Genomic DNA, 27,950 nt, shown 5'->3' with positions numbered 1-27,950 from the left:
ACCATGCTCCTTACAGTACTCCACAATACTGTATGTGCAAGATCACTTCAAAATAGCCTGGGTGTCTGGCTGTTTCACCATTGAATAATGGCACACAGTTGCCTTAATTGGCAAGAGGATGGCAAGTTGGATAAAGTGGAAACAGATTGGCAACCCTAAAGTATAGAACAGTTATGTAAATGTAAGTCCATAAAACCACTGAAAGAGGATTGATTCCGGAGTGTTGTACCTTTGTGCCAGGTAGTACATTGTGCCAAAGCAAACAGTATGATTTGCGGCATTCCGTGTTTTCAGATACCTGCTAGTCTCTATCTATCTGTCTATATTTATCCACACTTTGACAGTATATGATTTTCCTGCTCTAAACTGGAAAGAGTTCCTGTCTACGGTCTGATTGAATGGTCATTGTTATCGATATAGCAACATTCCGAATCACTTCCTGATCTCGTAGAGGTGCTTCCTAATGGCCAGTAGGCTAATGCTCACCATCAACTGAACATGTTTAGATTGTAGAGACTGATCTTGGAGATGAAGCTTTTTTTACTGGAATAGATAGATGTTGTACCTGTATATTATTAACGTCTCATACTGTTTCGATAAAGCCTCTTGTCACAGTTATTACAACAGAAGCCTACATACATTTAGATGAGTAAAGAAAGCATTTCCAGGTATTTCCAACCTACTGTAAGTGTATTAGACCTTTAATGGGGCTTTCACCAGCACAAGCCTGTCTCAACAGGAATCTGATGTGTGAGACCTACTTTACAGAAAAAACCTACTTTCCTACTAATAAAAACGCAGGCCATGCCTTTTCCTATTGTACCCCAACTCTCTCTCTCTCTCTCTCTCGCTGAGGGAACTTTTATCTGTGCTCCGTGGCTGTCTAGCCTCATATCTGTGGACGAATTGAAGGCATTTCACAGATTTCTCCTTATCCACAAAGATTGGATGACTTGGCGGGTTTGTTGGTTATGCTGTTGAATTAGTCTTTTCCGTGATGAGTTTATTCCTGTTTTCACAGAGACGGTGGATGAAGAGAACAGACTGAGAGAGGATGACAGGCCAGAGGTTGGGTCTACCTCCACTGCACCCCCTACCACTACAACCCCTGTCAACCCCTGTGAGGGTGAGTACAACCTCACAGTAGGCCAATGTCTACTCTGTATTCATATCTTAAAATCAGTTATTAGTCTTGATAGGAGAAACCAAACGCAGGTCTGGAATCCGTGTGTGAAAGTAGTCCCATTAGGGAACAGCCTATTAGGTAGGAAACAGAAATGTAAATCATTAGACAGCCATCCGGTCCCTTAAGAGACCCCAAGTCCCAGGTTTTCAGTTATACACCCTTCTAGTGTGATTCATGTCACATTCCTTCACATGACAGTTTGTTCCTCGATACCATTGTAATACCATTCCATTAGTTCCATTCCAGCTATTACCATGAGCCCTTCCCAATTAAGGTGCCACCAACCTCCTGTGGTTTAAATGTCACATAAAAGTATTCCGATTGCATCAAAGGCCATGAAGCTCCTGTGTGTATTGAGAAGTCTCCAGCCATCCCTGTGTAGTCCAGCATATGATATCTAGTGTGGGTCTCCTCAGGGTGTGTGTTTGCCTCCATAACTCCAGGGTGGGGTCCGGTCCCAGCGGCCGCAGGAGGAAATACAATACAAACAGGTCAGGGGTCAAAGTGGAAACAGGAAATGAGTGAACAGGGATGCAGTAAATCACACAGAGGTTATCTAACACACACATGCAAGGCCAGGGACCTGCCCACTGACTTATGTCACCCTGATTGGAGTGTGTTTTGGTGTGATGTTGTGCCCCTCTGAGCAGGAAATAGCCACTGTATGCAACAGTGCTCCTCGGTGGCCGGAAGGCCTCACTGCTCCTGCTTCCCAGGGTTCTCTCTGATGGCTGACGGGCAATCCTGTGAAGGTAAGGGACTCGCACGCACACACACAGAGCACTAATCCCCTTTTCTCATCATGACACTAGAGGAGATGCTCAGCTGCAGACAAACAGAACTTCATATTCAGAAGCAGGCTCCACTATGGGATTAAATTAGTTTCTATCTATGTGATCTCACACTGTTCCTTCACTACTACACGTCACACACGTCTACCGGTTGAGATCTCCCTGACCAAATCAAATCAACACACAATATGGGATTGTATGGTTCAGTGGCGGTCGGTGACATTTAAGATGAGGGAGGACGATTTTTCTTTTCACGAGCATGGCCTTATTTCTATTACAGCATATTGGATGACTGTCATTCATTTTCCATTCACCCAGTTCAATGTAACAGCGATAGGTCAAATTTTCCCTATACCCACCATGAGGTTGCTACAACATAGCCTATGAATGAAAGTTTACAATGTTGATGCACACAGGTCGAGAGAAGCATTTGAGGTGACAGACAGTGACACATTCAATACCGCCTTGCACACTCTTGCCTGCATCTTGCAGATCTTAGGTGTAATCATTAGTCCAACAGTTGCAAATGAGATTTCTATTGGACAAATTTGTTTATCCCCGTTTCGTTCCGTTTAAGAAATGTTTTTCAACAGTATCGGCGGAATGGATACACACCTGATCACCAGTAAACACAGTTCACTTTCATAGTAGCCACGTTATATTCCTTCTCGCATCTATGCGCTCTACTCATCTCACCCTTTCCCTTCTCTTGAGGACTTCAATGTACAATACATCAGCTGTATGTGACCAGGCAAAAAAACCTTTCCAAGCCAAACCATATCATAATCGCTACACACAGCCCACATCGTTGTCACCATATTAGCTAAAGTAACATCATAGTCAACATAGCTAATATAACTAATGCCTTAGTATACCTGCAGAAATCATGCATTAACATTAGTGTACAGTCAGTAAGCAGTTTAGCACATACCCCGGTGGCAATAAATTAGTAAAACCAAAGCTTACCTTGACTTGGAAGAGTTCCAGTGTTGTGTTGGATAGTCATAGTCAGGTAGCTAACATAGCATCCCTCTGTTTGAGCAGGCTAAACTAGCGAGCTGCATTTTCAAGTTAAGTGAAACTGAAAAACAATGACAGTTTCTCTCTCTCTCACTTCTCCTTCATTTTGGAAGAGATGTATTTGTTCAAAACTATTCAACTATTGTCTTACTCTCTCTTTGAGTCAACTACTCACCACTTTCTATGCACTGCAGTGCTAGCTAGCTGTAGCTTATGCTTTCAGGACTAAATTCATTTTCTGATCCTTTGATTGGGTGGACAACAGTTCATGCTGCAAGAGCTTTGATAGGTTGGAGGATGTCCTCCAGAAGTTGTCATAATTACTGTGGAAGTCTATGGAAGGGAAGAACCATGGGCTTCCTAGGTTTTGTATTGAAGTCCATGTACGCAGAGGAGGACAGAAGCTAGCTGTCCTCCAGATACGTCATGGTACTACTGTAGACCTTCATTGCAAGACAGTTTGTTTTTATCAATTATTTGGTGATGTACATTTATTGACTATAGTTTTGTTTTATGAAATTCATTGTGGAATATGGTCCTCCCCTTACACACCTCTGAGGAACCCTCACTGGTGTGGTTGTATGGCTGCATGGCTCTTACGATGAAGCCATCTCTTCTTGCAGACCTAGACTTCCTGCTTGGTGGTGGTGGACTGTTCTGTTGTGACGTGGTGAATGGTGGTGCAGTGTGTTGACAGATCTCTCATTGTGTGAGATTTATACCCAGTGGCCGTGCCCCCAATCCCTCCTCTCTGTGGAGGCCAAGGCCAGGGCCAGGGCCATGCAGGCTGCTTAATCTATTTGGGACTGGCACTGTGTTGCACTGAGAATTACACATGACTAGAGGTGACTATAGGGGTTATTCTAATGTGCTTACTTTCTCTCTGTTCTCTCTCTCACACACACTCTCTCTCTCTCTCCTGCCCCTATTCTGTCTTCCCACCGTTATATCCCCCTCTCCCATTTGCACTCCTCTCTCTCTCCATCTCTCTCTGTGTCTCTTCCTCTTTCCCCCCCTCACTCTCTTTCCACACAGATATCAATGAGTGTTTGATGTCCACCCATACCTGTCAGATGAATGAGCATTGTGTGAACACGGCTGGGAGTTTTGTGTGTCGACGTCAGATCACCTGTCCTCTGGGTTACCAGATCAGCAACGATGTCTGTGAAGGTACTGTAGCTGCAATCTGTAGCAGCGCCCAAAGCATTCACTCTCTAGCAGGCACATGCATAGGTGTAACTTGTAGCAACACAACCACTCTGCATTAACTTGACCTTTCACAATGTGAGGAAAGCACATTGCTTAGCTTTACAATCACAGTTGCCACCCTTGGGAGAGTGACTACGAGTCAAAGGTTGGAAGCTGCCTATCAGATCTGTAACCATTCGTCATGTCCGCTACAGTGCAGTTATAACACAATTTCGCGACTGACCACACAAGCAAGTGTTTTTGATACTGAATATGATTACAAACTAGATAATAGCATTGTGCTGTAGTTTCGGTTTTGCTCTGTCTCTGTACGAAGAACTCATTTGACTTGTGTTTATGTTGGTTGCGCCCACGGCTCCAATGTCAGAGGAAACCTCAGAGCGTTCTTCATTATTTCCATAACCCACACTTGGCAGAGTATGCTAACGCCGGGCTCTTACACACAGCAAGTGTGCTCAGAGATAGATCTGTGAGATGAGCGGGTTGTTAAAGTCCTGTTGGTGATCACTGAAGGATGAGTCTCAATGGGCTCTGTTAGAGGCTTCAATGTAAATGAAACTCACACAGCGGTGAACCAAATGAGCATTTAAACAGGGCTCATAACGGCTGACACATCAGACGGCTGGTTGGAGTGAGGTGTGTTTCTACTCCCCTTTGAATTCCCTGCCCATGACTTCCTACACATCGACCAATCTCCCTCTCATCGACTGAAGTCCACAACCCCTCCCGCATCTTACAGAGAGAGCAAGATTCTCTCCTCGTTGCTTACTCCAGGAGTTGATTGCCATCCCCAATTTCTTAGCCAATAATTGCAATCCCTGCTTGGGGGGAAGAGTGAACTCCCTGGTCTCTGTGAGCTCATCGAGCCAGTTCCCTCCTTGATTTGTTGTGAGCCAATTACCTTCCTACAGTATTGCTTTGACTGAACACCCTGCCAATCTCTCACACGTTTATCCCTAGTCTCTCTCTGTCTCAGTGTGCCTGGTTCTGTCAGGCCTGTGCTAGCCTTACCAGGCATGTCTCAGGGCCGGGATGGTGTTAATAAGCTAGTTAAGCCCTGCCCTACCCAGGGGACATACTGGGGCTTTAGCGTGGTACATACTGTATAATTTCCCTACAGGGATCATGGAGCATCACGCACGCATACAGTACATGCGGTTTCACGCACAGACTAGGACACACACTTGGTTGCTTGCTGCATGCACTCGCACACACACAGACACACACACACACACACATAGTCTTGTATAACTAACCTTGTTGGACACACAATTCAGTCCCATTCAGAATCCTATTTTCCTTAACCCCTAACCTATCCCTAAGCTTAACCCTAACCCAACCTAACTCTAGCTCCTAACCCTAAACCTAATTCTGACTCTAACACCAATTCTAACCTTAACCCCCTAGAAATAGCATTTGAGCTTGTGGCAACAACAACAAAAAGTCCCCAGTTTGTTTAGTATTCTTGTGGGGGCTTCTGTTCCCCACAAGTATAGTTAAACACACACACACACACACACACACACACACACACACACACACACACACACACACACACACACACACACACACACACACACACACACACACACACACACACAGTCTTGTATAACTAACCTTGTTGGACACACAATTCAGTCCCATTCAGAATCCTATTTTCCTTAACCCCTAACCTATCCCTAAGCTTAACCCTAACCCAACCTAACCCTAGCTCCTAACCCTAACCCTAATTCTGACTCTAACACCAATTCTAACCTTAACCCTAAACCCCCTAGAAATAGCATTTGAGCTTGTGGCAACAACAACAAAAAGTCCCCAGTTTGTTTAGTATTCTTGTGGGGGCTTCTGTTCCCCACAAGTATAGTTAAACACACACACACACACACACACACACACACACACACACACACACACACACACACACACACACACACACACACACACACACACACACACACACACACACACACACACACACAAAAGTTCTCTCTAAGTCCTGTTTATGACAGATGTGATTTCCCTACAGTGATGAGGCTCTGTACAGCAGCAGATATGTCAGTGTAGACAGCTGGGGAATCCCATTGTAGACAGCTGGAGGAGCTACAGCACAGAGCTGGGTGGGTGGGTGGAAATGGGTGGTCCCTTTTTATATTTTAAGTAGAAATTGTGCACCAATATTGCATTTGAAAAAGCCTGTTATATTAAATGAAGTAGCCTTGAATGTAGACCACATGGATAATTGACTTGCTAAAGGGACAAAATGCAGCATTTTGACATGTCAACCCTGTGTCACCTCTACGAAGACTTTGACCCACTTATAACCCCAACATCATTCACCATCCTGGTAAAGCCCTAGTTATTTTGTTGCTTTGACGGTCATTTCTGAAGACTAATTATTCATTTAATGTGGTTAGTGATTCATTTGCATCTGTCCCTCGTTTTAAGGTGAACCCTGCTAAGTGAACTGATTTTTTATTTATGTTTTACTTCAAAAGAAACATTGGAACATTTAATAGTCAAAACATAGTGTAAAAGCAAGTGAGTTAGTCCTACTCTTCTTGGCCATTCCTGTTGTTTTGTGGTGGAAAGCTGAGCAGGTCGGGCATTACACGTCAACCCTGTTCCCAATAGATAGAGACATGCTAGAAATGTTTTAACAATTTCATTTGTTTTGTGAAGCTTGCATTTAATTGCCACTCCCTGTTGCGCACAAGCTTCCATTTCCCCTGTCACAAGGGGATTTATGTCTGATTAAGATGAAATCGTCAACCCTGTTATCATCAACCCTGAGAACACTAGAGAACAGCCAGACTAATAATGCACACTATTGTCTGATGGGCTGACTCAATGGAGACAATTCATCATGTATAAATGATCTTTCTACTAGCTGTAGAACTACCGCAATGAGGATGATTGATAGTGGGATCATTCCTAAGATCCTCTCTGACGTTGGAGAACAAACTATTTTATTGTTGAGGCAAAGAAGGGTGTTTGGATAGATCTATGTGAAAGGATTTATCTGGCACTCTATCTCAAAGCCACAGTGACACCCAGTGGTTACAGTAGACATGACACTAACAGGCTCGCAACGTATGAGTAGTTTTGCTTCTCTTCAACTCGATGGATTACAAATGGATCACAAGCTGACATTAGTTCACCAACCCCCAAAACATGTGTCGTGTATTAGGCTTTTATTTCTAACCTACATCCTGTTTATAATCACCGTCTCTGTCCACAGATATGGACGAGTGTGTTCAGGGGACTCATAACTGTGGGCCAGACTTTGAGTGTGTGAACAGTGAGGGTTCGTTCAGGTGTAACGCCAAACCGCACTGCTCCATGGGCTTCACACAGGACACACGTGGGAATTGCATCGGTAAGAGGGGCTGTCCACACTGTTAACACTGTTAACAGGTGTAATAGTATGCACAAAACAATATGAACATAACTATAGTAGTGTGCCAAAATCAACGTAATGGTTTACCCAGTCCTGATCAGGTAAAGAGGGGCTAAATGCCACACAGGTAGTGAGGTTTAAACCAACACCCAGCAGACCAGACCAGGTACAGAGGGGTTAAATACACACAAGTAATGAGGTTTAAACCAACACCCAGCAGACCAGACCAGGTACAGAGGGGTTAAATACACACAAGTAATGAGGTTTAAACCATCACCCAGCAGACCAGACCAGGTACAGAGGGGTTAAATGCCACACAGGTAGTGAGGTTTAAACCAACACCCAGCAGACCAGACCAGGTACAGAGGGGTTAAATGCCACACAGGCAGGGGATTAGAGGGGAGCACAGCAGACTGCAGCCGGGCGGATGAAAGCCAACCCTCCTCCTCCAGTCAGTACATTCTGATGCTGAGGAATGAGCCCGAGGGACAGGAACTGGGGCATGTCTAGGCAGTTCTGAACCACTGTAAAACATTGTAAAATACACAGTTAGAAGATTAGAAATTAGAGTTACACACACACACACACACACACACACACACACACACACACACACACACACACACACACACACACACACACACACACACACACACACACACACACACACACACACACACACACACACACACACACACACACACACACCAAAATGATCCCAATGAATGGAAGTGTATGGTGTGTCTGCCTTAGTAACACAGTTTAACTAAATGGCTGCCACTCTCTCTCACTCTCTTTGGCTCCTTTTGCCCTGTCCTCTTGTTTTCCTGTTCTTCCTTTTCCATCCTCCCTTCTCAAACTGTCCCTCCACACACCTATGTTCCCTCCTCCCCCTATGTGACCGACCCTCTCTCTTCCCTCCGTGTTCTTCCTCCCTCCATCTATCAGACATGGATGAATGTGGTGTAGTAGGCCGACCCTGCAGCCATGGCTTTAACTGTATCAACACAGTGGGCTCCTACAGCTGCCAGATGAAAATCATCATGTGTAACCGTGGTTACCACGCAAGCCCTGACGGAGGCAGGTGCATAGGTAAGAGGTGGAGTAGTATACAGATCTGTGGTTTTCATTTTCATGGTTACCACCAACAAGATCTCTCCTCTCTTCCCCTTGTCCCTCTCTTCCTCACTTCCTGTGTCCAGATGTGGATGAGTGTCAGAGCGCTCTGCATCGCTGTGGGGAGGGACAGATCTGCCACAACCTGCCCGGATCCTACCGCTGTGACTGCCAGACGGGCTACCAGTACGACATGTTCAGGAAGATGTGTGTGGGTAGGTACTGTGTGGCCCACTGACCTCAAGCAAAGAAGTTCACGCTTTTCACTTGCTTATTGAAATGAACCCTTTGTCAGAATAGTTCTGGATCATTTTGGTAGGCTGCTGCAATATGGATTAAAATGTTCAGATGCTGTTCTGTCTCTATTGCTCTCTCTTAAATTGAGAAGTAACATCTCCAAGCCCCCCCCCCATCTTCATACCATTCCTGTACCATACTGGGGTATATGTTATTACCGGCAGTGCACACAAGGGGCACTAATTTGTTTGCAAATGTATAAAATAACACAAAAACTTATTTAGGCAGCAGGGAGGGCATTGATTGTCTCTGCTGTAATCAAGAAGCTTGATCTGGCAAGCTAGCCACTTAGCTAGCAAGTTAGCAAACCAAATGCATAACTGGAGCCCTGAGCTGGAGATACAATATTAGATAGCTAACTTGTAGCTTTTTTACGGTACATATGTGGTATACCGCCCAAGCCTATTTTGTTCCTCGCCTGGTCTTCTCTGTATTGTGTCAGAGTTGCTGCAGTTGGTCTCCCAGGCAGCTAGTCAGCCAGCCAGGCAGCCTCTGCAGAGAACAGTGTGCTGATTCACTGGGTTGTGACTTTAATAATAATGGACTCCAGTGGGATGTTTAGACTATCAGCAGGCAGCTGGCCCCTCCACTTCACACCCCTATTCACACACACATACACGCACTAAGGAGGTGTACAAAAACACATACATGCGTTTTGTAAACACACTTTCTCTCTCACACCCACATTCTCTCTCTCTCTCACTCACACACACAATCTCCCTCCACTCTCGTCAGATGTGAATGAGTGTTGGCGCTACCCCGGCCGCCTGTGTGCCCAGACCTGTGAGAACACCCCGGGATCCTATCAGTGCTCCTGCACCACTGGCTTCAGCTTATCCAGCGATGGCAAGAACTGTGAAGGTGAGTGTGTGTGTGTGTGTCCTGTTACATCCCCAGCAGGACAGAGAAGGCTTTTGTTCCCCACCGTCACACCTCTAGAGGACTACGAGATTGGACTGATAGTCTAAAGCCAGTAGTGGCTGTTGGCGGAGAGACATAAGAGCCTTAAACATATTGCATTCTGTGACGCCATGGACATCATGACATTGTTTCATGAGTTACTTTGAAACGCTACAGCGACGGTTTAATTCCATCCTTGAATGTCTTACAGATGTGAATGAGTGTCTAACCAACCCCTGCAGTCAGGAGTGTGCCAACATCTATGGCTCCTACCAGTGTTACTGCAGACAAGGCTACTACCTGAGAGAAGATGGACACACCTGTGATGACATTGATGAGTGTGCCCAGAGCATTGGCCACCTGTGTTCCTTTAAGTGCGTGAACGTCCCAGGGAGCTACCAATGTGCCTGCCCTGACTACGGCTACACAATGTCTCCCAATGGACGCGCCTGCAGAGGTGAGGAAACAGTGATGGACACATGCCATACACCTAATACATACACGCTTGACCGCCGAGCTGACTATGGGTTTGGGTTACAGACATAGACGAGTGTACCACCGGGGCCCACAACTGCTCCTTGGCTGAGACCTGCTACAACATCCAGGGAGGCTTCCGCTGTCTGTCCTTCGACTGTCCACAGAACTACCGCAAATCCTCTGACACGTAAGTTACTGTATCTCAAGTCATCCGTTATCCCAGCAGTTGAATTGAAGAATTTTAAGCTTCTGTGTCTTTGGAAAAGTTCAAACAAAAAAAATATGGGCATTTTCAACAGTGTTTTTGTGTTGCCCTCTGGGGCTGGTCAACTGTGTTCTCTTGATTTTCTCCAAGCTCAAAGTTCTTTTGAGGTCTTTCTCCAATCTGGCGCAGTGTACGCGGGAGGGAATGATGCTTCCCTTAAGGGTAATGTGTCAGGCTGGGTAATCTGATCGAAGCTGTGAAACAGAAAGCCCACCTGGGACAGAGGCCATGACAGGACTAGGAAGATCTGTCTGGAATCACATCATTGAGTTTATGGCTTCATCTCTCTTCTATTTCTCTTTGGTCTTATTTTGAAATGACCTGGACAAACAGACATGTTTTGCATATAATATTCTGACCACATTTTATGTTTTGATTTCATGACTCTGGCTCTCTGACTCGTGTTTTTACTATACTCATTCGTTTTTATTTATTTATTTATTTATTAATGTTGTTTTTCATTATAGTGATTGTGTGATTCTGACTCTCATTGGCTGGTCCTCTAGCCGCTGTGAACGACTGAGCTGCCCCAACTTCCTGGACTGTCAGAACTCTCCCCTGAGGATCACCTACTACCACCTGAGCTTCCAGACCAACATAGTCATCCCCGCCCAGATCTTCCGCATTGGCCCCTCCCCTGCCTACTCCGGGGACAATGTCATCATCAGCATCACCCAGGGCAATGAGGATAACTACTTTAGCACGCGGAAGCTGAATGCCTACACAGGCGCAGTGTACCTGCACAGGCAGGTCCATGAGCCCCGGGACTTCCTGATTGACGTGGAGATGAGGCTGTGGAGACAGGGCACCTTCACTACGTTCCTGGCCAGGCTCTACGTCTTCATCACAGCCAACTCACTCTAACAGACTGGCCCCCAGCCTCCCCTTGCTCCTACCCACCTCCCTAATGGACAGCCAGTTCCCCTCTAACCCCCTACCCCTCAATGGACAATATGAATTTTGACAATAAGTTCAATAATCATACCAGTTGCTCAATTTCATAACACATTGATGATTAGGGTTGCAAAATTCCTGGAACTTTCTCAAAATTCCGTGGTGTTCCCGAAATCCTGAATGGAGGATTCCCGGAATCAGGAGGGAATAAGCAGGAAATCCGGAATTCGGGAAATACAATTTCAAACCAGGATTTCTGGAAAACCAGGGAATTTATATTTTGGAACCCTACTGGTAATAGCAAAGGTCGTTTTGCACTGTAAAAAGAAATATGTTTGAACTTTAAAAAACCAAGTGACCTGGCTGCCTTAGAATTGGTTATGTCCACTCAGTAGGTGAAGATGAGTTGACAAAACGGAAAATGAGTGACATTAGTTGATTTACCTTGAAATCTTAAGTCAGTGAGCTAGAGGTACCACTAGTTTTTACAGCCTAAAGCAGGGGTAGGCAACTAGAATCAGTCGCAGGCCGATTTTTGTCAGAGCTGATGGTCGGCGGGCTGGAACATAATTATTGCAATTTGTACACTGCAAATTGACTCCAACTAGACCCAAAAAGAGATTGTATTTGAAAATAACAATAATTTCATACCTTGATTACATTGAAACATGATCACATGTCTATTTTTTTTTATTGTTGTGGAAATACATTTCCTAATTGTATTTTTTAACTCGATCACTTGCGGGATGGTTTTGGCTCACGGGCCGGATGTTGCTGACCCCTCGTCTAGAGTGTCTTTAACCCACTAAGACAGGTTGTGTTGTCAGTCAAAAAGTTACAGTATCAGTGCCTCGCTCCAAATGATAATTTTATCTCTTTTTTTTTAATCCCTTATGCTGCTGTTCCCTTCTATCCTCTTGAGGAATTTTGTACCACTATGCTAATTTAATATCACAGTTTATTATCACATGTATTTGTACCTGTGTATTATTCAGACACATTATGCCTGGATGTATCATATTTCTGCTGGTTTTGTAAGCTGCAAATTATAGTATTTTTTAACTAAAACAACACAAACTGTTTGATGTTCCGTGTCTATATAACCTATAACAGTATCCATATATGGTGAACAGATTCAAATGAAATACCATGCACATTTTTGGACACATAAAATCCAACTTATGAAATTAAATCAATTCAATTTACTTAAAAGTAAACCAAGTTACTGCTACTCCTGGTTCACAAAGTACAAGTGAATCCAGACAATTTTCAATTTGTGTTAGACTTGGGTGACGTGATTACGATATGTCAGAACATGTCACACTGCAAATATACATGCCTATTTACATACCTTTTCACACCTTCCTAGTGAGATCATCGCCGTGACAGGCCTTCATTTACACTATCTACCCACAATATAAAGACACACATTTTACAATGACTAATAAAAACAAGCTAATATCAGTGCGAAATGCTTGTAATATAAACATGTAATGATCTTATCGTATAATAATATAATTCATCACTATATGACGCAGATGTTCGTTCTCCCACTTCCTCTCTGATTTTGTAGCACTTTTTGAAAGAGTAACATCTCCATCTACAGGACACAGTGTGTTCTACACAGTCTGTAGTGTATACACCAGTGATGCATGGCTGGAATTCAATCAAACTCACAATGGAAATGTTTAGTGTCTGTTGACAAACTGCTGCCCACATACACCACCTGGGACAATTTGTAGGTTTTCACAGAATCCAAAATGAATTCTGTGATTTTGTTTGAACATGGCACAGAGCTACTGTGTTATTAATACCACAATGTAGGTTTGATTCGATTGAGCCCATAGCTACTGAAATGTTTGCCACTTGCCAGTGGAATCTTGTTTTTTTTACATTCGGATTATTTTGGTTTTATCTGAAGGTCAGAAAGAGTACAGAATGTGGGACTATAATTAGAATCTCAGGATGGAAACTTTTTTTAAATGGAGTGTATAAAAAATATTAGATGCCCTCCCTGTTTTTTTTATGAGCTTCAGTTTGCGCTAAGGTCATCTGCTCCTCTAGCCCTGGGCTCTGAGGACCTCCCTTACCATTGTAAACACGGAAAGGGTGTGAGTGGCTCCTTGGCAACTGTATAAATGTATATTGCACATCCAAAGAGAGACGTTTGCCAGTTATCTGCTCATTAGAATGAGTTATATTTCCAAAGGTCATTTCAACAAAAGAAACTAAATTTCATTTCATTTTCCACTCTCCCTGGTCTAATTTTAGTCCAGAGGCCTTCTCTTGGCTCAGAGAGAAAATATGATAGCAATTATGAGGGACATGCTTCATAGCTAAACTGTGTCTTCCACACAGGGGAGATACAGAGCTGTAGTGAGGTAAGATAACTAGCACTGTGCCTACCTGTGTCGTTCTGTAGCCTAGTACACAGAACAAAACCTACTGACAAATATCAACATACACAAACATGTCCATATATGATGACTATGCTATCATACTGACATTCTTTCTCTTATAAAGGTGTTCAACACAAGATGGCTCCCGAGTGGCGCAGCTGTCTAAGGCACTGCGTCTCAGTGCTTGAGGCGTCACTACAGAAGGTTTGAATCCAGGCTGTATTACAACCGGCTGTGATTGGGAGTCACATAGGGCGGTGCACATTTGGCCCAGCATTGTCTGGGTTTGGCCGGTGTAGGCTGTCATTCTAAATAAGAATTTGTTCTTAACTGACTTGCCTAGTTAAATAAAGGTAACAAAAAAAAAGATAAGTGGCCAGCAGTTTTAGCTATAGTGACCAACCCTACAGTACACTACATGGGTGTATTGGGCGGCTCTCCCCTCCGTGTTCACTAGAGTCAAGCCCAAGCACTTCCTGCCATTGAGGTGCCATCCGACACGTACTTATGAGTGCACTGGCCTTGATCGATGGTCCTTTTCCACAATTAGCTTTATCTGCTGCTCTAGATTGACTTGTGTTGTGTTTCAGGGACACAGTGAATCACACATCCCAGAGAGGGGAAGTTAGGAGACATGCGGCTATAATGGTTTCAAAGGACAGTCACAGGAAGTTATGAAACGAAGGGAGAGGGACAAGAGAAAGTTCTAGGATAGATAATGTGGAGACATTAAGCCAATGAAAACTATACCAGGTCAGAAGGCAAGTAGTGTTTTGGCATTTGTGTTTCAGGGGAAGCCTTGACAGTGTTTACATTTAAACAAGGCAGCATCAAATGAATGTTAATGAGACTGTTTGAAATTCCATTTGTTTGGAATGAACCTGACGGAATCTTTAGCCGTATATACTATAACCCCAAATGACTCATTCATGCCCCCTCCTCTCCCCTGTAACTATTCCCCAGGTGGTTGCTGTAAATGAGAATGTGTTCTCAGTCAACTCACCTGGTCAAATAAGGGTTAAATAAAAATGTAAAAACCAAACACATTCCTTATACTAATCAGACGCCACCTCAGCATCCTTGTCCTAACATGACGATAAGCAGAAATACGATGACCAAAATCGAATGTGATTCTTTCAGAAGCTTAGGCCTACCTCCCAAGTGTAGAGCTCTCTCTCTTGCGTGAATTGGATCAAGTAAATGCAGATAGTTTATTTCTCATACTGTACAGAAGAGTTGTGTCAAGCTGTACGTACAAACGCAGATTTGAGGGTGTTTATTGGTTTTTACTGTACTTTACATGACTATCACTATCAATGTCACTATCTATGGTCTGTGAGGAGGGGATATGTAGGGGGAGGGGGGGGGTTGTTTCAGACACGGTTGTCTTTGATAGCTCAGGTGGTCACCACCTGAGGGGGGAAAGAGTGTTAATGGGCATTCTCAGCTCCAGACAAGCACAGGCTAGTGCACCCTCTCCTCTGGCTGTCTTACACTGAGGGAAGTATGCATCATTAGAGACACTGGAGTTCCTAACTACACAGAGTTCTGGTGCTTAGGCCGACCCCGTCACTAGCACAGTTGTCTCACAGACAGACAGACAAGACAGACAGACAGACACATTTGCTTGCATGATGGAAGGTATGTGAGAGTATATGTTACACCGGGGCTCCTGTGTGTGCTGTTTCTTGGTTGGGTTCCAGTCCGATACCTTTATCTCTACCCCTCTCTCTGATCACAAAGGACTGGACCGTATCAAATAACAAATAGGATAATAGCTCTACTTACCCTTCTGGTGGGCCAAATGCTATTCATTGTCATAGTTCTTACATCTCTATCCAAACTGGGCAGATCTGGGACAGGGGGTAGAAGTGCTGAGCGATTAGTGCTTTTAAGGACAATGACTTTTTAAAAACATACAATTAATTATGAAAATGACTTTAAAATTATTTTAAAGCTTCTAAATGGAAATTCCAAAGCCCAAAATAGTGATCAATAAATTGCCAAAACATTGAAAACATCCCATTGTCAGGTCCAAATGAACAGAAAGCGGAAATTACTATGAAATAAAATATTTTAGTTGTGTATATCATTTTTAATTCCTTAAATTCATCATCTCATCTCATCTCTGCCAGCCAGCCAGCCAGCCAGCCAGACAACCATCCAACATTATCTCTGTGCTCCCCACACGTACCGTCTTTGAGTCATCCTATTTAGCTAGGCTAGCTAGTAGCTGCCTAAGTATGCTGCAGAGCTCTCTGATAAAATTATTTTACTAGTTCTTTAAAGTACATAGGGCATACTTTCAAGACTGCTTATTACCAATTACTACAACTATCAATTGAGTAGCGCTACCTCACAAACTGTCTCTATCCCTCTGGTCATTGGGTTGTGTACATTTCTCTCATGTGTCTGTGTATAGGCTATACTTCTCTGTCCAATCCAGGAAGAACAGGAGTAATGGGTTATGGTCATTGTAGTTAAGTAACACATTTCTGCACTAAACTAGATTGAATATTTGACTAATGAAAACTACAATTCCCTTCAGCCTAGTGTTCTTCAAAGATCTTGACCTATGCCACTTTCAGGTGCTATCGCAAAATCGGAACCTCCAAATTCAAATTAAGGTAAATTATTTGCGTAGAGCTTCCTATTGGTTGATTTTGGGATCCGACTCTTCTGTCAAGGTTAGCAAGTCGGAAATTTCGGAATTTCCTAGTTACGACTAGAACATGAACGCTGCACTCATTTATTTTGTGAATTATTTGTTTTCTCTCTAGTGAAACGGCAAAAAAAATCACAATTCAAGTAATTGAACCGACGTTGGTCAATTAGTTGTTAAATAACAGAAGAAGACAAAAAGCTGGTTAATCGCTCAGCACTAGGAAGTAGTGGACAAGGGCAGAGGAAAGTGAAAAAGAGAGCAAGGGAATGAGCAAGGGAGCATATTGATCAATGAAGAGGCCTGACCTGGAGGGATTTCAGCTCACTGGGTGGGGAGAGTTACTGCAGTCCTAATCACAGGTCTACACCTCAGCAGGCCCTCTGTTCAAAGCGAGGCTGAAGAGGAAGAGTTTCTTCGTTAACTGCCATTCTGACAGTGTGCAATGCCAGACATCTGTGACTTTTGACCTTTCACCATTGATACACTTCATGCAGAGTAGATTGTTTAGTTTAATTTGTAACGACAACATTTTATTAATTGTATTTCATTATTGATTTACAGTAAATATCAAATTAAAAGTGATTTAGAGAGAAATTACAACTCCATAAACAGTATAGACATAAATCAAATAAAACTACTATATTCAATGCTTACTTTGAGGCATACATTTAGAATGTAATTCATGTTGTGTTGTCTAACACTTAATAAATGTTTGGATAACTGGTAAATTTGTACATTTCAGAATCTGAATTTTACAAGATGCAGCAGGTACTGTAATGCTTTCAAGGCTGACTGCATACCAGGGTGACCGCAGAGCAGTCTAACTATTACTCTCTTCATCTCTCCCCCCTCCGGCTCTCTCTCTGTGTATTCCTTCCAAAAAACCCTCCACTTCTTCGGGATGTGTACATTTGTTTGTTTTTAAGCCTAAAGCAACGTCTTTTGATGGCAGTTGACAGCCTTCCATTTAGAGAGTGAACATTGAGTTCTGAAAGGAGCCTCTTTTTACATCACTGGAGTCTAGATGCAGTGGTTCCCAACTCCGGTCCTCGAGTATCCCCAACAGTACACATTTTTATAGGTGTGCTTGTAGCCCAGTACAAGCACACCTGATTCAACATGTCAACTAATCATCAGGCTCTCGATCAGTTGATTCAGGTGAGTTTGTCCGGGGTTTCAACAGAAATGTGTGCTGTTGGTGTTACTTGAGGGCTGAAGTAGGGAACCACTGGTCTGAGGAAGTGTTTTTGAAAAAGGCCGACAACCTACAGATCTCATGCATTACCTGAGCAGCCGTAGGGTCTCGGATTCATTAGCAAATGAACATTTCCACTTGCCATTGTTCTTGTCTCTGTCATAAGTTTTAATGCTCTGTTAGAGAGATTGATGCCTGTGTGTTTATCTATCCTCTCTCTGAGTGACTGGTTATTCAATAGAGGCTTATTCATAAACACAAATAGCAATCAGCATAAATCTTGTCACTACCAGGGTTCTTTACAATACGCTTGAAGAAATATTATTCTAAAGACGAGCCTGATTCCTTGTTATTTCTATCTAATTATATAACTTGTCACTGATGCACGCTCTTATGACTCATACCAAACACGCCCAGATAATGGTTTTGTTAGAGGGGAAATTTCCCTAACTCTTCACATTAACTTATCTACCCAAAAGCCTGTGGACATGTATGGGGACTGATCACTAGGCTGTAGACACCTGTCTACAGCCTAGAGGATCCACAACCTCTGTCTTGGAAAACAAGAAACTTGACATTCAACAATGTCTCATGACACACTCTGAGCCTGTGGAAGGTGTCATCAGACTTATACAGTGTCACTGTGTAGGCTTGTCAGTACCTCAGCAGTCTGGCATGTCAGCAACGTCACCTGGATGTCTCAAGACTTTGAATTTAGGTCATGGATTGTGCTAAGTATTGTAAAATATTGTGTTTATGCCACAATGCCCACATAACAGATAATCTGATTTAAGCCAATGGACAGCACTCATTCACAGTAATGTAGCTGTAGTGTACATTTACGTTTCCTATGTTCCAGTTGAACTATTGTGTAATTGAATTATGTGGCCTTGTGGTTATCTCTGCCCTGAGATTGGAAGGTTGTGAGTTCAATCCCTGGCCAAGTCATACTAACGGCTAAAAATGGGACCTGATGTGTCTCTGCTGGCATTCAGCATTAAGGAGATAGAATGGTGGGTAAGGCCCTGTGATCGTCCAGTGTCCTATCCACGGGCTGTACTTGTACATCAAGCTACTACTTACTTACATTACATTTTGTATAGTTCAATTAGTTAGTATGTCAAACAGTGACCCGAGAGAATGAGACATCAATTACTTGGCAACAGACAAACACACTATCCTCCCTCCCCCTTTTCATCCTTAAAATCCTTTTACATGTGCACATTTCACACAATCTTAGTATAATAGCTGGTTTTACCACTCTAATACTGACCAAGCCAGTTCCGCTGGTGTCCCTGGGTCGCATGTTCAGAAAGATAGCCATGAAGAAAGAGTGAAAGACATCATTCCCCAGGTGTCTTAACATATGTAGAAAGCCAGAGTAGGATGGATGAAGAGCAGATTGACAGGCTGGGAACTGAAAATGAGGGTGACACCGGTTCTGAGCTGATGGGACAGACTGTGATCTGGGCTGAGCTGAGGGCGTCTGAGAGACATGGCGGTGGAGCAGAGAGTGGAGCTGCTAAGAGCTACGTGAACCAACTGAGAGATTGAAGGTGAGCTGAGAAAAGAGACATGTTTATGTAGTATAATCAGTGTGTACATTGAGTGTACAAAACATTAAGTACACATTTCTACTATTGAGTTGCACCCGCTTTTGCCCTCAGACATGCCTCAATTCATCGGGGCATGGACTCTACAAGGTTTTGAAAGTGTTACACAGGAACTCCACAGGAACTCCAATACTTCTTAGATAAAGTTGAGTGTGTCAGTTCGGAGGGCCTGTTGTTCAGACCTCTGGCTGTCTCTATGGGGGTACCACAGGGTTCAATTCTTGGGCCGACTCTTTTCTCTGTATATATCAACGATGTCGCTCTTGCTGCGGGGGATCCATGATGCACCTCTACGCAGACGACACCATTCTGTATACATCTGGCCCTAACAAACCTCCAAACAAGCTTCAATGTCATACAACACTCAGTCCATGGCCTCCAACTGCTCTTAAACGCCAGTAAAACTAAATGCATGCTTTTCAACTGATGGCTGCCCGCACCTGCCCGTACGACTAGCATCACTACTCTGGCCGGTTCTGATTTAGAATATGTGGACAATTACAAATACCTATAGTTGAAGTCGGAAGTTTACATATAACTTAGCTAAATACATAAAAACTCAGTTTTCACAAATCCTGACATTTATTAATCCTAGTAATAATTCCCTGTCTTAGGTCAATTAGGATCACCTCCCCCTTTTTTCTTCGATCATAACAATGGTCATTATGGCCAAACAGTTCTATTTCTGTTTCATCAGATCAGAGGACATTTTGCAAAAAGTATGATCTTTGTCCCCATGTCCAGTTGCAAACCGTAGAAGGTTTTTTTATGGCGGTTTTGGAGCAGTGGCTTCTTCCTTGCTGAGCGGGATTTCAGGTTACGTCAATATAGGACTCGTTTTACTGTGGATATAGATACTTTTGTACCTGTTTCCTCCAGCATCTTCACAAGGTCCTTTGCTGTTGTTCTGGGATTAATTTGCACTTTTTCGCACCAAAGTACGTTCATCTCTAGGAGACAGAACGCGTCTCCTTCCTGAGCGGTATGACGGCTGCATGGTCCCATGGTGTTTATACTTGCGTACTATTGTTTGTACAGATGAACGAGGCACCTTCAGGCACTTGGAAATTGCTCCTAAGGATGAACCAGACTTTTGTGGAGGTCTACAATGTTTTTTCTGAGGTCTTGGCTGATTTCTTTTGATTTTCCCATGATGTCAAGCAAAGAGGCACTGAGTTTGAAGGTAGGCCTTGAAATACATTCACAGGTATACCTCCAATTGACTCAAATGACGTCAATTAGCCTATCATAAGCTTCTAAAGCCATGACATAATTTTCTGGACTTTTCCAAGCTGTTTAAGGGCACAGTCAATTTAGTTTATGGTAAGACTGAAAACTCTCCTTCCAGACTCACATTAAGCATCTCCAATCCAAAAGTAAATCTAGAATCGGCTTCCATTTCGCAACAAATCCTCTTTCACTTATGCCGCTAAACATACCCTCGTAAAAATGACTATCCTATGTCGTGTCTTTACTGTCATTAACTGAAGACTGATAGTTGTTTGTCAAAAATGAGTTATTACGCGATCAACTGATTAATCATGTAACTAATTAACTAGGAAGTCGGGGCACCAAGGAAAAATATTCAGATTACAAAGATTACAAACTTTTCAGATATTTTATCTGATCAATTAGTCTTCGAATTAATTATTCCAAACTTCGTAAATTGTTTGTTATCTGCACGAACCCAGTCTTCATGCATCAATTGTCTTAAATCATTTATTTATTACTAACTAAGTAATTCACAGAAATGCATAAACAAACAAGGTAAATGTGGTTACATGAAATGATTGGAGAATGTGCCCTAGTGGGCTAAACCAGCATGGCGGCTTGTTAGAGAAATCAAATCAAATCAAATTTTATTTGTCACATACACATGGTTAGCAGATGTTAATGCGAGTGTAGCGAAATGCTTGTGCTTCTAGTTCCGACAATGCAGTGATAACCAACAAGTAATCTAACTAACAATTCCAAAACTACTGTCTTATACACAGTGTAAGGGGATAAAGAATATGTACATAAGGATATATGAATGAGTGATGGTACAGAGCAGCATACAGTAGATGGTATCGAGTACAGTATATACATATGAGATGAGTGTGTAGACAAAGTAAACAAAGTGGCATAGTTAAAGTGGCTTGTGATACATGTATTACATAAGGATGCAGTCGATGATGTAGAGTACAGTATATACATATGCATATGAGATTAATAATGTAGGGTAAGTAACATTATATAAGGTAGCATTGTTTAAAGTGGCTAGTGATATATTTACATCATTTCCCATTATTAAAGTGGCTGGAGTTGGGTCAGTGTCAATGACAGTGTGTTGGCAGCAGCCACTCAATGTTAGTGGTGGCTGTTTAACAGTCTGATGGCCTTGAGATAGAAGCTGTTTTTCAGTCTCTCGGTCCCAGCTTTGATGCACCTGTACTGTCCTCGCCTTCTGGATGATAGCGGGGTGAACAGGCAGTGGTTCGGGTGGTTGATGTCCTTGATGATCTTTATGGCCTTCCTGTAACATCGGGTGGTGTAGGTGTCCTGGAGGGCAGGTAGTTTGCCCCCAGTGATGCGTTGTGCAGTCCTCACTACCCTCTGGAGAGCCTTACGGTTGAGGGCGGAGCAGTTGCCGTACCAGGCGGTGATACAGCCCACCAGGATGCTCTCGATTGTGCATCTGTAGAAGTTTGTGAGTGCTTTTGGTGACAAGCCGAATTTCTTCAGCCTCCTGAGGTTGAAGAGGCGCTGCTGCGCCTTCTTCACGACGCTGTCAGTGTGAGTGGACCAATTCAGTTTGTCTGTGATGTGTATGCCGAGGAACTTAAAACTTGCTACCCTCTCCACTACTGTTCCATCGATGTGGATAGGGGGTGTTCCCTCTGCTGTTTCCTAACCAGACCTCTTGCGCACAGTTGAAGTCCACAATCATCTCCTTAGTTTTGTTGACGTTGAGTGTGAGGTTATTTTCCTGACACCACACTCCCAGAGGGCCCTCACCTCCTCCCTGTAGGCCGTCTCCATTGTCGTTGTTGGTAATCAAGCCTACCACTGTTGTGTCGTCCGCAAACTTGATGATTGAGTTGGAGGCGTGCGTGGCCACGCAGTCGTGGGTGAACAGGGAGTACAGGAGAGGGCTCAGAACGCACCCCTTGTGGGGCCCCGTGTTGAGGATCAGCGGGGAGGAGATGTTGTTGCCTACCCTCACCACCTGGGGGCGGCCCGTCAGGAAGTCCAGTACCCAGTTGCACAGGGCGGGGTCGAGACCCAGGGTCTCGAGCTTGATGACGAGCTTGGAGGGTACTATGGTGTTGAATGCCGAGCTGTAGTCGATGAACAGCATTCTCACATAGGTATTCCTCTTGTCCAGGTGGGCAGTGTGGTTGAGATTGCATCGTCTGTGGACCTATTTGGGCGGTAAGGTAAGCTAGATAAGGAGAGCACAGAGTCCAAATGACCTTGTGTTTGGACATGTTGCCAATTGGAGTGGGTCTAGGGTGTCAGGTAGGGTGGAGGTGATATGGTCCCTGACTAGTCTCTCAAAGCACTTCATGATGACGGAAGTGAGTGCTACGGGGCGGTAGTCGTTTAGCTCAGTTACCTTAGCTTTCTTGGGAACAGGAACAATGGTGGCCCTCTTGAAGCATGTGGGAACAGCAGACTGGTATAGGGATTGATTGAATAAGGGGAAGTGGGGATCGACTAAGAAGTCACGACAGAGTGATAATTCTAACAATTGAAATGCTAATCTTTTGCACATGAACGCTCACTCATTCGGGAACAATTGCAATCAATATATATATTTACGCTCAGTGTGTCGTCTTGATCGCTGGTGAAAAGTTATTTTCTTTTGTAGAATTGTCCGTCTCTCTCCCTCTCTCTCCCGGTTGTGGTTAGAAGGGAATGTTCAGAGTGACATTCGTTATAGAATGGATGTTTCGAAAAACATGGTCTGCAACCTTTAGCCATCTCTTAATTGAGGTAAGCTCGGTCTGCTGATCAAAAACCGGAGTGGGGGTTTTATTCGGAAGGGCCGAAGAGGGCTGTCCCAGGATGTCTGACCCTAACTGGGCTGAGGGGCGGTCCTCTGATTTAGTTCAAATCAAAAGGGAATTATATTTTTCTTCATTAAACAGTCCAAAATCATATTACACAATTATACAAACTGTTATGCAGGTGAATGAGGACCCAAAAGCGACTTAACAGAAACAGAGTTTATTCCAGTCTTTAACAAAAACGATAATCCTGGATATGATCACAGGTAAAGTCAAAACAGGAAAACTGAAACCCTCTAGTCAGTAGAGGGGAACAACTGGAGATGCGACCACAGACTGCAGGTCGCTTCGGGAAGGCGCAGGCCGTAGCTGATATAGACACCTGCTCACACGCAGCATCTGAAGAAGGCAAAAACACGACAGGACGGAACAAGGACACAGAACAGCAAACATCAAACAAGGATCCGACAAGGACAGAAGGGGAAACAGGGAGAAATAGGGACTCTAATCAGAGGGCAAAATAGGGGACAGGTGTGAAAGAGTAAATGAGGTAGTTAGGAGAATGAGGAACAGCTGGGAGCAGGAACGGAACGATAGAGAGAGAGAGAGAGAGAGAGGGAGGGGGAGAGAGAGGGATAGAAAGAGGGAAAGAACCTAATAAGACCAGCAGGGGGAAACGAATAGAAGAGGGAGCACAGGGACAAGACATGACAATCTATGACAAAACATGACACAAACAGTATCATACTCACTCATTCATCTTATACAACAACTAGATGCAAACCTCATATCTGAGGCTATAATATAAACAGCGTTATGGTAATGTGGCCACACCATCTCCCATGAACTTCCCAAGTTGTGACAAATGGACCAGTTCGTAGCTGGATTCTTCACCGATATTTTATACTTTCTCCGGAACATGAAATTTGTTCATACCTAAAGTTCTGTGAGGTGGAAGAAATTCCATTGTGCTCCATGAAAATCTACCCTCTCTATACTGTGTCCATGAGGAGGTCTTCTCAGGAATTTACGACCTCTGACCACAACAGCCTAGTTGAAGGAGGTAAGGGGGAGGCAGGGAGAGAGGGGTGTGGTTGCTATACCCAAAGAGGCCAACGTCATGACACCTACCAATCCTTGACTTCAGCGATGTCATTTACAAAATAGCCTCCAACGCTCTACTCAGCAAATTGGATGTAGTCTATCACAGTGCCATCCATTTTGTCACCATAGTCCCATATACTACCCACCACTGCGACCTGTGTGCTCTCGTTTGCTCGGTATCTCAGCTCACTGTTAACCATAGCAACACCAACCATGCATGCGCTCCAGCATGTATTTTTCCCTAGTCATCCCCAAAGCCAACTCTGCCAATGACTGGAACGAATTGCAAAAATCACTGAAGCTGGAGACTTATATCTCCCTCACTAACTTTAAGCATCATCTGTCAGAGCAGCATACCGTTTATTGCATCTGTACACAGCCCATCTGTAAATAGCCCATCTGTAAACTACCTGATCCCCATATTGTTATTCATTTTTGCTGGTTTGCACCCCAGTATCTCTACTTGCACGTTGTCATCTGCACATCTATCTCTCCAGTGTTAATGCTAAATTGTAATTATTTCACAGAAATGGCCTATTTATTGCCTTACCTCCCTAGTCTTATTGCATTTGCACACACTGTATATAGATTTTTTCTATTGTGTTATTGACTGTACGTTTGTTTATCCCATGTGTAACTCTGTGTTGTTTTTGTCGCACTGCTTATCTTTATCTTGGGCAGGATGCAGTTGTAAATGAGAACGTGTTCTCAACTGGCCTACCTGGTTAAATAAAGGTGAAATAAAAAATACAACAAAAACCATCTGTGGATCTGTTAAGGTGGTATGCAAATTGTAGTGGGTCTAGAGTTTCTGGGATAATGGTGCTGATGTGAACCATGAGCAGCCTTTCAAAGCACTTAATGGCTACAAACGTAAGGGCTATGGGTTGGTAGTCATTAAGGCAGGCTCCCTTAGTGTTCTTGGGCACCGGGACTATGGTGGTCTGCTTGAAATATGTTGGTATTACAGACTCAGGTTGAAAATGTCAGTGAAGACACTTGCCAGTTGGTCAGCGCATGCTCAGAGTACACATCCTGGTAATCCGTCTGGCCCTGCGGCCGTGTGAATGTTGCCCTGTTTAAAGATCTTATTCACATCACGTCCTTCTGTAGCTCAGTTGGTAGAGCATGGCGCTTGTAACGCCAGGGTAGTGGGTTCGATTCCCGGGACCACCCATACGTAGAATGTATGCACACATGACTGTAAGTCGCTTTGGATAAAAGCGTCCTCTAAATGGCATATATTATTATTTACAATCACATTGGCTGCGGAGAATGTGATCACACAGTTGTCTCATGACTCTTTCAGTCTTACTTGCCTCAAAGCGAGCATAGAATTAATTTAGCTTGTCTAGTAGGCTCGTGTCACTTGGAAGCTCTCGACTGAGCTTCCCTTTGTCGCCTGTAATAGTTTTGCCTGATGGTTCGTTGGAGGGCATAGCGGGATTTCTTATAAGCTTCCGGGTTAGAGTCCCGCTCCTTGAAAGCGTCAGCTCAATCACTGTGGGGAGGGCATCATCAATGCACTTACTGATGAAGCCAGTGACTGATGTGACGTACTCACCAATGCCATCGAAAGAGCTCTGTCCGCGTCTCTGTGTGTGGATTAAAGGTGGTCTAGATTTTCTTTCCTCTGGTTGCACATTTAACATGCTGATAGAAATTAGGTAAAATGGATTTAAGTTTCCCTGCTTTAAAGTCCTCGGCCACTAGAAGTGCTGCCTCTGGATGAATGTTTTCCTGTTTGCTTATGGCCTTATACTGCTAATTGAGTGTGGTCTTAGTGCCAGCATCAGTTTGTGGTGGTAAATAGACAGCTACAAAAAATATAGATGAAAACTTTCTTGGTAAATATTGTGGTCTACAGTTTATCATGAGATACTCTACCTCAGGCGAGCAAAACCTCAAGACTTCTTTAATATGAGATTTTGTGCACCAACTGTTGTTTACAAATATACACAGACTGCCACCTCTTGTCCTACCAGAGGCAGCTGTTCTGTAACTTTAATGTCATGTTGGTAGGATATTCGTGATCGTAGCTAATCTATTTTGTTATCCAATGATTGTATGTTGGCTAATAGAGCTGATGGTAGAGGCAGATTACCCACTCACCGTCAGATCCTTACAATATCTCAGTTCGCCGTCGTCGATATCTCAGTTTCTTTCTCATGCGAATGACGGGGCTTTGGGCCTTGTCGGGTGTCTGAAGTAAAAAATATGCGTCCAACTCGTTAAAGAAAAAATCTTCATCCACTACGAGGTGAGTAATCACTGTCCTGATATCCATTAGCTCTTTTCGGTCATAATAGACAGTGGCAGAAACATTATGTACAAAATAAGTTGCAAATAACGCAAAAAAACACACACAATAGCATCATTGGTTATGATGCCATAAAACAGCGCCATTCCAATGCATCCAATGGTGTTGTTCTGCATTTAGGAGTGTGAGATGTGGTATAAATAAGGCTTATGCTTGGAACCCACATATGGGATGGCCAATATCATAGAACCACCTTCAGTGGCTTCCTGCTCTTTCTAACGTGAGAAGATTGTAGTAGAGAGAAGAAAATTGCACAGTGTCGCACTATAAAGTTGATAATGCAAAAGCACAGCATGAAAAAAGCCACATCATTTGTTTTATTGAATTAGAGTTATGTTACTTGGATTGGGTGTGTTATGTGAATCAGTAGTTTGAGCAGAACCACAATATTTCTGTAATACATCTAGTATTTCATCCTGCAAAAGTTGTTGTCTCCTTGGTAGCGTACTGTTCTATTACAGTCATGGTATTCTACATTACTTTTTTATTCTTGTTTTTCCTAGCCACCGTGCTTCTACACCTGCATTGCTTGCTGTTTGGGGTTTTAGGCTGGGTTTCTGTACAGCACTTTGAGATATCAGCTGATGTACGAAGGGCTTTATAAATACATTTGAATTGAATTGAATTATTCTGACATTCAATGGGAACATCATTATTGCTGTATTGCTATTAGGTTGAGAAAAATGGTAATGAACAAAATACCTATTCACTCTGTCCCTGTTTCAGTGAGCATAAGGTCAAGTCTCGAACACTGCCCTTTAACAAAGTGCCACTTTGGTTGAGGTGGGCATATTACATTATGAAAACCCGCCAACAAATTCCTCAAATAAAAGATGAGGAAAATGACATCTCATGAATGTGATCATTGTTTCCTTCCCTTTGGTGTTTCACATCATAAACCTCCCGGAATGCAGCTGCATCACTGTTTGAGCTTTGACTCAAATCCATTCAGACGCTTTGTTGTGCAGTCAGTCAGATCGTACGTATGAACACACACACACACACACACACACACACACACACACACACACACACACACACACACACACACACACACACACACACACACACACACACACACACACACACACACACACACACACACACACA

The 27,950-nt window shown here is 43.4% G+C and overlaps 1 protein-coding gene and 1 long non-coding RNA gene across 4 annotated transcripts in view; one reads left to right on the top strand and one right to left on the bottom strand.

Moving 5' to 3' along the window:
- Window positions 1-12,634, top strand: part of LOC124031690 (fibulin-2-like) — a 49,572-nt gene extending 36,938 nt beyond the window's left edge. For 2 of the 3 annotated variants that reach the window (XM_046343256.1, XM_046343255.1), the window contains exons 7-16: window positions 1,022-1,126; window positions 1,837-1,938; window positions 4,033-4,167; window positions 7,445-7,582; window positions 8,552-8,695; window positions 8,806-8,934; window positions 9,752-9,877; window positions 10,128-10,373; window positions 10,457-10,580; window positions 11,165-12,634. In XM_046343256.1, coding sequence (XP_046199212.1) covers window positions 1,022-1,126; window positions 1,837-1,938; window positions 4,033-4,167; window positions 7,445-7,582; window positions 8,552-8,695; window positions 8,806-8,934; window positions 9,752-9,877; window positions 10,128-10,373; window positions 10,457-10,580; window positions 11,165-11,522 — 1,607 coding nt within the window. In that variant the 3' untranslated portion in view covers window positions 11,523-12,634. The remainder of the gene's footprint in view (window positions 1-1,021; window positions 1,127-1,836; window positions 1,939-4,032; window positions 4,168-7,444; window positions 7,583-8,551; window positions 8,696-8,805; window positions 8,935-9,751; window positions 9,878-10,127; window positions 10,374-10,456; window positions 10,581-11,164) is intronic. The other variant, XM_046343257.1, reaches the window with a different exon arrangement.
- Window positions 6,131-16,330, bottom strand: LOC124031691. Its single transcript, XR_006838158.1, has 3 exons — window positions 16,146-16,330; window positions 15,740-15,804; window positions 6,131-8,127 (listed from the first exon to the last, which is right to left on the bottom strand). It is a non-coding gene; the product is annotated as an uncharacterized LOC124031691 (long non-coding RNA).
- Window positions 16,331-27,950: the final 11,620 nt, after the last annotated feature.

This window comes from Oncorhynchus gorbuscha, linkage group LG03 (genome assembly GCF_021184085.1).
Source record: "Oncorhynchus gorbuscha isolate QuinsamMale2020 ecotype Even-year linkage group LG03, OgorEven_v1.0, whole genome shotgun sequence".
Taxonomy (NCBI): Eukaryota; Metazoa; Chordata; class Actinopteri; order Salmoniformes; family Salmonidae; genus Oncorhynchus; species Oncorhynchus gorbuscha.
The sequence above is the reverse complement of the archived record's forward strand: the minus strand, read 5'-3'. Positions and strand labels throughout refer to the sequence as shown.